Here is an 11,869-nt window from a genome sequence, read left to right on the forward strand (position 1 = left end):
TAACCATATGGTAATTGGCTCCTTTCATTACTCTAATAATGTATAACCATCTATGTAGAATAACAAAGCATATTACACTAGAAACAGTAACAAAACTACAGTATTGTATATTTTACAATTCGTTTGCATGACGCATGAGCAAAGTAATACAGCTATCGACATACATTAAAGGCATTGCAATTTGTGAGTAAATGCAATCAACATTGATATGTAAGCAACTCTATCAATAACAAGATTATCATCATTAGCTAAATGCTTGAATCGAACTTACAAACAAATATTTTTCCAAGGCTGAAGTGTGACAAGAAATAACTACATTGAAAGACCTGCACCGTAGCGTTGTTTGTAGCTGCTTCTGAACTTCCTGTTTGTCGTCTTTCCCTAACCAACCACTTTGCCTATTTGATGGTTAGTCTGAGGGCATAGCAGGATTTCATATAAGTGTCTGGATTAGTGTCCCGCTCCTTGAAAGAAGCAGCTCTAGCCTTTAGCGCGGTGTGGATGTTGCCTGTAATCCATGGCTTCTGTCGGGGATATGTACATACGGTCACTGTGGGCACGACGTTGTCAATCCACTTATTGATGTAGCCTGTGACTGAGGTGGTATACTCCTCAATGCATGTGGATGAATCGCAGAACATATTACAGTCTGTGCTAGCAAAACAGTCAACATATGACAACAAATGAATGCAATCTCATTTAATGAGGAAAATTATCTTGGGTTGGAGAAGCTTCTAGTGATGGCTCTATACATTCTGGTGAAAAGGGAGGGTTTGCGACTCTTCTCTTCAGGTGGGAAGGAATATGCGATGTCATTTCCCTCTGGAGCAAAGGAGCCATGAGAATTTGTCCTCGACTCTGCAAAGAAAGACCATCCAGTATGTCATGGGTAACAATTCAGAGCAGAGTGCAATGTCTTTCCAAATGAATTAGTTGAACGCTAAAGTAATAATATCTTAGTCTTGAATGAGCAGCAGCAGGGCTTACCTGTAAAGTACACAGTAGGGGAAGTGTTCTGAGGCTGGTACTCCATAGACTTTTGAGGACAGTGGTCCTTTCTAACTTTCTTGGAACCCTGTTTGGTGGGAAAAGGCACATTAAAACAAACTGTTATATATCTTAAAGTACAGTATATCAACTGGAAAAAGGCAATACAATGCTAAAATACTGAATTATATAAACAAATAATATCTCATACATTCAAAAGCAGTGTTATTCATGAAAAATCTGTACTTGTACTATACCTTTATGTTAAAGCATATCTTGCTGAACATGGTTTTCTTGCTTTTCTTGGACTTGAAGATGGGGATCTGCTCTCCAGTACTGCTGGTGCTATCCCTTACCAAATCCAACATCCCTTCTACAATGTCACTGGTGGCCATGCTGGTACCGGACTCAAAAGAACATTTGGCATTGGCTTTGGTGATCATTTGATGACTTGAGCCAACTGATAAGGCATCCATCATTTTGTTGACCATGACCTTCGTGAGCTGATTCATTGTGTCACTATCCTCTGGCTTGCTCTGATTGAGCTGGATAGGAAAGACCATGCAAGTAGAGGTGCTTGGTTCATTCTGGACTGAAACATCAATGTTTATATTTTCATACTCATCTAACCACTGTTTTAGGAAGCCCTTCACTGTCTCTTCAGCAAATATCTGGAGAAGCTGAGAGGAGAGCTTCCTGGATATGGCACATTGTTCCTTTCCCCATTTCAGCCTTGAAAGAATGGAGTCTGAAGCACTTCTGGCTGCTGCCAATGTTAAGACCTGTGGAGTGCTGTGGCTGTCCTGAAGGGCTATCACTTTATCCACAAATTCATGACTGAAAATGTGGATGGTCCCAGTGGAAATTATTTTTCTCAATTTCCTAACAGCAGATCGGAGGTCGTCAGGATGAGAAGCACCCTGTCCATCTTCCTGTGTGTTCTCAACACTTTCCACCATTTCGTCCACTACCACCCCAGCAGCTTGCCTGACTTTGTCCACAAAGGATGGGGGAAGTAAGTTCTCTGTGTGAAACAAGTCCTGAATGATCATGTTTCTTACAATGGGAAAGTCACTCTGAGCAGATAATTCAGTGGGGATGGGAGTACCGGGCAAGGTGAAGTCCCATTCTGACTGCTTTGATTTTGAAGTAGGTGTTAGAGAGATGGAGGAGCGTGAAGAAGAGGTATTTCTTGTATTTTGGCTGTCAGCACTCCTACAACGGATCGTGCCAATATCCTCCAGCATGGATCCTGAGAGCTTAGTGGTTTTAGGTAGTAATTTGTGCGGAATGTCCACACAGGCATCGTTTCCACCAGGTGTAACACTGCTCTGGTTGACCTCAAGATGGCAGAGACTTGCTCTTTGTGAAGCAGGACTGATTTGACATGTAAATATTTGGATTGAACCAAGTGTTGTGTCTGACATTTGAAGATCTTTTCTGAGAAACTCTGTAATCTTACTTTGCAGACTGTAGTAGATGTTACGAGCAACAGACCAGATTCTTTTCTCAGAAACCTGTCCAGTGGTGAGCAGGGAGGTTCCAGATACCATGTCAGATGATTGGGTGGTCTGGGTGAGCTCCTGCAGATCTTTCACTATGGTTTGTATAATATCAGTAGATGTGGTGGATGTAGATACAGACTGGAGGTACTTATCTGTTGTACCTTCCTCCACAATGTTAAATGACCTAGAGAGGACCTCACTCACTCCTTTCTCAGCTTTGGTTTGGAACTCATGACTAGAAAGTTTTTGGAGGCTCTTTGTTGAAAGACTGTGGGAAGATGCAATGCCTTTGGAGGCAGCCGTGCTGCAATCTAGACTTACTGGAGAGGTTCGCTCAGTAGAACCTTGGAGACGTTCAAACATGTCTTCACATGGTGTTGGGGACCTTGACAAGGAGATGTCCTTCAGCTGAGACAGAACACCACCTACCAATATGTTGACCTCAAGGGACATATCAGATATTTTCTTTCCTACTGTGGAGAAGCAAGGTGCATTTGATGTCTGATCCTCGCATGAGGTCAAGATTGTTGAAATGACCTGTTTGGTACTATTGTTCATTAGACCCTCGTCTGTTTCAGTCCAGAGAAGTTTTGAACTCTCGCTGACACCCATGTGTAGAGTCACTTCCTGGTTCAAACTGGGCAAGTGAGGCACACTCTTACTAGCTTGCGTCAAGTTCTGGCTTGCCAAACCAAGGTACTCCTTAGTCACAAGATGTCCAGAGTCCTCTGTGGGTGTATGGCTAGACATTCTTCTCTGCACGTCTGACCTCCGCCGGTGAATGGTGAAGCCCTTTAATGTCTTCTTAATATTTTTATATAAACTAGTGGTAGCAGACCAGATCCTGCTCTTTCGCTTTTGTGCATTTTCCTGGAGGTCAGGATCTCTCTCCTCTACTTCTGCAGGTTGCGCCAAGCTCTGCAGGTCTTCCACAAATGTGTCAATGATGCCAAAGGCAGGAGAATCCGCACAAATATCCTTTGACAAGGTTCTCTGGTTTTGAACGGAACAAGACCTGGATGCTACAGAATAAGCAGGCTGTGCACTAGTTAAGCTACTGTTGGACCTTTTAACTAGGAACTCACTCACTGCTTGAGTGGTGTCTCTCTTGAATTCCTCACTTGAGAGTTTTCTAATACAATCTAACAGGGCATCAAGATCGTCAATGAAGCCAACATGCGATGCCAAAAACGTGATCTTGTCCTTCAGATCTTTCAGCAAATTCTGTTCGTTCTCGTCAACAAAAGCCACCATTGTGTCAGAGATCATGGTCATGACTTGCCCTGTTAGACTCTTGAGCCAGCTCTTCACCATGCTCTCAGTCACCTTGGTCTGTTTTCTTAGTTTGTCACTTGCCAGAGGTTTCACGGACTCACCTTGGTCTGACATCTTTAATCACTTCTGTTTAGCAAGTCATCTTCGGTGCTTGTCTTCTTTTCAATGCTCTTTGAGCAGCCAGCTGTGGTAACCATTCAGCAGACCAGGTCACTCTTCTGTTGGGGACCACTCAGATGGAGACTTGACATCTTTAATCACTTCCTGCCATTGAGCAGGGGTCATCTGAGACACCGGAGGCCTGCACTTCCAGATGGAGCTGGACTGACATCAAGTTTAATCAGAGAACCTTGCAGGCTGGAATCCTGCACACAGTGACAGGGGTCATCTGAGAACCTAAGAGGACTCTCGGAGTTGCCTGCTTCTCCACATCAGACAGAATGAAAAAATAAACAGAATTCATCAGTCAAACAAAAAGATGGAGAGAAAGCGTTTCCTTGGAGGCTGTATTCCAAAATCCACCATTGTGTCAGAGATGGGGTCATGAATCTGCCCTGTTAGACTCTTGCTCTCTTGGTCAAGTTTTTCAAGTTTAGCAGCCAGCTCTCTCACCATGCTCTCAGTCAACTCTTGGTCTCTGTGAGTCTCCCTTATTCGGTTCACTAGAGAGGTTTGTCTACAGGAGGCAAAATGAAAACTCATGGCCAAAGTTTCAAAGAAAAAAAATATTTAATCACTTCTGCCATTACAGTCAGGGGTACATCATGAGCCTGCACTTCCAGATCAGTGGACTTTTTTGCATGCAAGTTTGAGAGAAACTTGCAGGCTGTCCTGCACACAGGTGAAGGGTGTCCTCTGAGACACCTAAGAGGACTTCAGTGTCTCAAGTTGGTTGTTTTTCTGCACATCAGACAAAGGTTAGAGTTAAAAACAACAGAAATCATCAAAGTCAAACAAATAATATGTTAGGCTGTGATGCACATTCAGTGTGTCAAATACATCTGCATCATTGAAAACATGAGGAAAATGCTGCTGTTTCTCTGAGAAAAAACTTAGTGTGATGTCAGCCTAACTGCTTAAAATGCCCAATAAAATGTCTTTTGTATAAGTCTTTGTATTGAAAACCTGTAGATATCTATCTATCCTGGCAATATCAAGGACATAAATCCAAATTGCTATAAATTTAAATGCAAAAAGGCCCAAGGCAGTTTGAAGAAATGTTAAAGGAAATTTCTAAACGTTTCAACTTCATATTCATCATCTCCAGCACCACCCCAACATCAGCATATGTGAAAAACGGGCATTTCTATGTTTTGTAGTAAAAAAGAAAGAGGAAGATAAGTGTTTTCTATGACATCATCAACCAATTAGTAGGCAATGCCTACTCATAATTGGTTAAAATCAAATCACGATGCACACTGATGATGTCATTAGAATCTAGAGCTGAGCATTTAACCAACATTTTTGTTATTTTTCGGTTTTTAAACAACTAATTGACCGACGTCGGCTCAATTATTTGAATTCCATATAGTTAATTTTTTTCTTCTTCTGTGAGCTCGATGCTCAGTTTCTGTAGAGATAAATCAGATCAAGCACGAACTATGCAATGTAGTAGGGAGTTGTAGTTTCCAACAGGTCAATATTCTACATAGTTTGGCACAGAAAATATGGCAATTAATTAATAATAACCATTGCATTGAAATCCAAAACCGTGATTATTTTTTAAATATTTGAATCGAAACCAAACCAACCTCAAAAAGCACTAATTTCTCAGCACTATTGGAAACAGTTACGTCCCTCTGGTTTTTTTTACTACAAAGCATGGAAATGTGTAATGTTCACATATGGTGATGCTGGAGATGAATATGAAGTTGTTAAATTTCCCTTTAAGAACATACCTCATGGCCCCATTGGGCAGGTAGCTTCCACTGCCCTTAGTCAGGTAAATCTCCTTGAACTTATGTTGTGATTCCTGCTCTTCTTCCTCTTCCTGCTCCATACAGTTGGAGGAAGGGTAGGGAGTCGGGATGCGAAAGCTATTGTAAGACTTTCGACTGCCTGGCCTCTTAGGTACACCAGCCTCAGTAAATCTCACACGGGACTTGGTGTTAGTCTTATCGTCTAACAGACTGGTGAGTGACGCTGTGAGAGATCTCTGTGACAATGGAGAGGAGGCAGCATCTTGGATGCCCAGTAGTTCGTAAAGACCTGGGATGATGATCTGCATCAGCTTGTCCGATAAAAACTGGACAATCCTCAGACACAAGCCCGGCAAGCTGTTGTTTTGTCAGCTGTATTCCAGAAACAGAAGAAGTGTTTTAAAATGTTGCATAGTGTGTCTTTCAAAAGCTTATGAACAAGGTTAAACATTAGGCAGAGTTTTCATGGTAATCTGATTAAATTGTCAGTAACATGATCTTACCGGGTCAAACATGCCCTCACGAATCCCCCTCCATTGCCTGAAAACAATATTGTTATAAATGTTGTCATATTAGGATGCGTGGCAGAATAGTTTTTATTTAATTATTTGCCTGATCGTGAAGTTATACTTATTTTGTGTCAGTTGTTTTGGCAAAATTGCAATGTGACAACTTTTCTAGCAATGAACATTTTTTTCCCGATTGATCAGTTTCTAATTTGATCCTATTTCCTTGAAGGTGTGATAGTACCAAAGACAACAGAACATACTTCTCAGTTAGGTTTTGAAGGAAGTCCATAAGTGTCAGATGTTCCACAGTGTTGAGCTTCCCCTCTTCTGTGGTTTCCATCACTGAGGTTGCTCTGCTCCTGGTAGAATTGCTCTGCTCCTGGTAGAAATGTAATTATATTGCAAATAATCAAACTTAATATACAACAAATATCATACTGAAATAATTATTAACTGTTAAAGAATGGAGGAGCATTGGCAACGTTGGACAAATTTAAACAACTGAAACACAACAGAGATGGTTGTGGTACGTCAACATTGCCAATGATAGCATCACTATAACATTTTATTGGATTAATGTTGTAATATGAAATGACAAGGTCAACTTACCATCTCATTGACAGCTTCAGAGGTCAGGTGGTCATCCACCACACAGACAGGCAGGTCTAGAGACTGGGACAAGGCTCTATGGTCATAACCAGGAGAGAATGGAAACAACATCAGAGCAGTCCCAATGGCAGAATCTAACCACTGTCTTCATGTCAAAGACTCACTTAGTAGTTAATACATGGCCACAAATAATGAGGGGTTCAAATAGATCGGCTGGGGACTTGACCCTACAAATGACTCCATGAATGACGCCTGACCTGCCCCATAACAAGTTCTTTCTTATTAGTCTCTCTCTCTTAATCTCCACACAAATATCTAACTGGACAGAGTGTAAGTGGCCTTACCTGACTGTCTCAGTGTCAGAAACATCATAGTCTTGTTGTTCTATGTCCTCCAGGGACATCTCAGCTACAGCAGACGGGGCAAAGCCCGGGATGATCTCTCAAACTGAAAATAATGACTGTTTATGTGAACTGAACCATTTACAGTGGCTTGCGAAAGTATTCACCCCCCTTGGCATTTTCCTTATTTTGTTGCCTTATAACCTGGAATTAAAATAGATTTTTGCACTGTCAACTGTGGGACCTTAGGTATGTGCCTTTCCAAATCATGTCCAATCAATTGAATTTACCACAGGTGGACTCCAATCATGTTGTAGAAATACCTCAAGGATGATCAAGGGAAACAGGATGCACCGGTGCTCAATTTCGAGTCTCATAGCAAAGGGTTTGAATACTTATGTAAATAAGGTATTTCTGTTTTTTTCCGTTTTAAATTGCAAAAATGTCTAAACTGTTTTTGCTTTGTCATTATAGGATATTGTGTGTAGATTGATGAGGAAAATGTTGTATGTAATCCATTTTAGAATAAGGCTGTAACGTAAAAAATGAAATGTGTAAAAAGTCAAGGGGTCTGAATACTTTCCAAATGCACTGAAGCAGTCTATAAGATATATCTTATTACAGTTTAGGCCTACCTTGTTATTTTCTTCCATCTGGCAATATCATATTAATGGATTAAATCTATTTCGTTTGTTTTGTTGCTAGTATTTTTATTAATCGTTTGAAAATACAAGTATTATCTACTTTCTGAAGGACAGCCAAGTTGATAGGCAACATAGAACCTACAAACAATTATGACATCATTGGAACACATGCACGTGTCACAAACACCTTTAGCCCAAAAAAGCAGTGTAGCAGTGCTGCCCAAGCTGGGGGCGATACACTTTTATTAGGCTTTTATTCAGATTCACAAACAATGCTCTACTTGAAGTCAATGAGTAAACATGTAGCAACATGGCTGAGCTTTAACGTGTAAGTAGAAGTTGACACTAACCATATGTATAATCCTAAAATGCTTGCCCTAAATACCAGTCTAGAACCCAGGTATGTCTCCTGCTATTTATAGTATCTTTCAAGTACATCTTATTACAGTTTAGGCCTATCTTATTATTTTCTTCCATCTAGCAATATCATTTTAAGGGCAAATACACACACATGTGTTGTAGGTCAATGAACTCCATAGTTTTAATCAGAGTTTATAATAAGGAAGGGTAATTCTGTAACAGTTTATGACATCAAAGGTATGGCAGCTATGGAGAATCATTTTCAAAACAATGTCCAAAGCGGGAAATCATTGGATGTGATTCATTCGATTCTATGCAATTTCATCTTTGAGGACTGACATGGAAGCAACCATTACACAACCCTGAACTCAATAACCCCACCCCAGTTTCAGAAGAGATATCAAACCATATCTTGTCATTCTGTATTACATTCTGTATTACTGTGCCTGGACAGTGATGGATGGCTATATGGAGCATCCTTGTCCATCATGTTCAGTGTGTTAGTGCTCTCACCACAGCGAGGCAGCAGAGTACCAGTTGAGGTAGGTGCAGGCAGAGCGTAGTAATTAAAGGCAGTGGTAGCCTATCCATCCCCATATCAACACCTGCAGCATCTCATGACACGCGCTCACACTCCCCCATTTACCACAACTTCCAAACTAACTGGACCTAAAACAATGTGTAACTTAATGGCCATTCCAAGTCAGGATCACACCTAATACCAAATAGCTAGAGGATAAACCACAAATAAATTCATGTTTTGTAGGGGGGAGTTGACGATTATGTGGTGGTTGTTTCACTATCGATGATGAAATTGCATTAAATCAAAAGAGTCAGACCCAATGATTTACTGTTCGTAAGGACAGAGTGCCACTAGTAATATTGAACATTAAGTCGAAATGTAGCTAGGGGAGTTCAAGATCCAAGATCACATTTTCTTTCTATGGATTAGCCCATCTGTCAAGTGTTGGTTGTCCAGTAAAAAACTCAAACTTCAAATTAAGATTATCAATCAGATTCTGTGATCAATGTGAATCTGTGAACAGTCTTGTGTATCTTTACTAGAGTCCCCATTAGCTAACGCTATAACATTAGCTAATCTTCATGTGGTCCAACACCAATTGATAAGACATTACAAACAATTACAAATTAAGACTTTACAAACATTTAACAAGTAGACAATAGAGACAATTAAAATACCTGACATTCAACATTCAGTTGATGCTTTGTAGGTGATGCAATAGCTGTAAACTATAGAGCTCGTGGCCAAGGTGAGTTAAGCGGCTAGAGTGGTTTCCTGTATGCCCATGCTGCACATAGCCCACCCCAATGCACTAGTTAGCCTAGTAAACAAGCCTATACACCGCGGGTAAATTGCCACTATTCACTGTTACAGTGGTCAGAGATCACAGCCAGAAGCCTACCACTACCAACGGGCTACAACTGTTCAGTATTGTTGTCTAATTTATGGACATCGTCTATGTGACTTTTTTTAAATTATCAAGTAGGCCCAACACAGCTTCAGAAGATGTAGGTACATTTGACCAATATTCATGTATCCATTTTTCAGTTAGCATGGTCATGTTACCTTTGACGTGAGAAATATTAACCAAAGCATCATTTTCCCTTGCTTATCTCCTTCAAAATACTGCAAGCTACAGAGCTATATAAATAATGACTGTATTGGCATGATTCCATACCTTATTATTGACTTCAATTGGAGGTGCAATTCACTCCTTTTGACGAGTAGGTTTGGTCCTCATTTCCAGAGCAAATGTGCAACAGTTCTACACACACATATTTAACTGTCTGTTTTCATTACATCATCAGCTACCTTTGTTACATCACAAAGCCAGCTGGCTAAATCTGGCACATTTACAGAAATACAGTAGATTGTCCCTGTCAAATACATTTGATAAAAAATAAATGTCCAAAACAAACAGTGGTGGAAAAAGTCCTCAATCAGTCAGTTGCAAACAGTATGACTCAAGTAAATGTGAAAGTTGCCCAGTAAAATACTACTTGGGAAGTATTTGGTTTGAAATATTCTCAAGTATCAAAAGTAAAAAATAATTTTAAAAATTAAGCAAAGCAGACAACACAATTGTATTGCTTTTTTTGAATGTAAGAATAGCCAGGGGCACACTCCAACACTTAGACATAATTTATAAACTAAGCATTTGTGTTTATTGAGTCTGCCAGATCAGAGGTAGGGGATGTTCTCTTGATAAGTGTGTGAATTGGACCATTTTCCTGTCATACAAAGCATTCAAAATGTACTTTTGGGTATCAGGGAAAGTGGATGGAGTCAAAAGTACATTTTTGTCCTTTATGAATGTACTGAAGTTGTCAAAAATATAAATAGTGAAAGTACAGATACCCCCAAAACGATTTAAATCATTTTTACTTAAGTACTTTGCACCACTGAAAACAAACCTTTTCTAATGTCTCTATATCACTGGCTTGCAGGGTTTTCACCATTGACCCTTCATGTAATGGTATCGAAGTTCAAGATCCATCTTGGCTTAATGTAGGTAACAAGTATTGAAGGTGTTTAACTTAAACTTTTGTTAGTCAACGTTCACGTTCGTAATGATAGTTTATTACACTTGTCTGAGCAGTCCAACTGGTATGAAAAATATCCCATTCATAATAGAAAAGACAATGTTCAGAATACCTGGAGTGACAATTGATGGAAAGGGTTTACAGCATTACAAAAGTTTGATTAAAAACTGAATATTTATTCACCCACAATTTATTCTTGGCGCACTCTTTCAACTTGAAAATTAAGTTATGTTCAAGGATATTTATATTTTTGTGGCTTAAAAATAGAGTACAAACTCAGTCTGTACATCACTTTAATATTATTAATAACCAATGTCAAGGCGTCATGATACAGAGAAAGACATACAAATGCTACAGTCTACCAACATCAAATAAATGCTGATGACAGACATATTTATGCAAAAAACAGGGGGTCAATTAATTTAGATACAGTCACAAGCTCCAATCTGAATGGCAGCAGGGAGAATATGATGTGGACACCAAGGAACTTAATTCTCAATCCGCTCCACTACAGCCCTGTTGATGTGAATGGGGGAGTGTTCTGCCCTCCTTTTCCTGTAGTCCACGATCATCTCCTTTGTTTTGCTCATGTTGAGGGAGAGGTTGTTGTTCTGGCACCACACTGCCAGGTCTCTGACCTCCTCCCTATAGGCTGTCTCATCATTGTCGGTGATCAGGCCCACCCCTGTTGTGTTGTCAGCAAACTGAATGATGGTGTTGGAGTCATGCTGGCCATGCAGGAGGGGACTATGCACGCACCCCCGAGGGGCCCCCATGTTGAGGATCAGTGTGGCAGATGTGGTGTTGCCTACCTTTACCACCTGGGGGAGGCCCTTCAGGAAGTCCAGGATTCAGTTCCAGGGTCCTTAGCTTAGTGATGAGCTTTGTGGGCACTGTGGTGTTGAATGCTGAGCTGTAGTCAATGAACAGCATTCTCACATAGGTGTTCCTTTTGACCAGGTGGAAAAGGGCAGTATAGATTACGATTGATATGGCATCATCTGTGAAGCTGTTGGGGCGGTATGCAAATTGAAGTGGATATATAGGGTTTCTGGGATGATGGTGTTGATGTGAGCCTTGACCAGCCTTTCAAAGGCTATGGGGTAATAGTCATTTAGGCAGGTTACCTTCACTTTCTTGGGCACAGGGACTATG

General features: G+C 40.5%; 2 protein-coding genes across 2 annotated transcripts in view; one reads left to right on the forward strand and one right to left on the reverse strand.

The window, feature by feature from the left end:
* Positions 1-11,869, forward strand: part of LOC135564620 (protein ANKUB1-like) — an 83,527-nt gene that overhangs the window by 35,773 nt on the left and 35,885 nt on the right.
* Positions 393-3,781, reverse strand: LOC135564486 (uncharacterized). Its single transcript, XM_065009528.1, has 3 exons — positions 1,245-3,781; positions 988-1,075; positions 393-858 (listed from the first exon to the last, which is right to left on the reverse strand). Exons 1-3 carry the CDS (start codon positions 3,765-3,767, stop codon positions 713-715), a joined length of 2,757 nt encoding a protein of 918 aa, XP_064865600.1. The 5' UTR covers positions 3,768-3,781; the 3' UTR covers positions 393-712.

This window comes from Oncorhynchus nerka, linkage group LG25 (assembly GCF_034236695.1).
Source record: "Oncorhynchus nerka isolate Pitt River linkage group LG25, Oner_Uvic_2.0, whole genome shotgun sequence".
NCBI classification, from domain to species: domain Eukaryota; kingdom Metazoa; phylum Chordata; class Actinopteri; order Salmoniformes; family Salmonidae; genus Oncorhynchus; species Oncorhynchus nerka.

Bases quoted from the DNA above. Each gene is read 5' to 3' on its own strand.
- LOC135564486 (XM_065009528.1), bottom strand. From the start codon at position 3,767: ATGACCATGATCTCTGACACAATGGTGGCTTTTGTTGACGAGAACGAA. The intron at 1,076-1,244 runs GTATAGTACAAG...CCCACCAAACAG, and splicing joins AGATATGCTTTAACATAAAG to GGTTCCAAGAAAGTTAGAAA. The intron at 859-987 runs GTAAGCCCTGCT...CTTTCTTTGCAG, and splicing joins CCCTACTGTGTACTTTACAG to AGTCGAGGACAAATTCTCAT.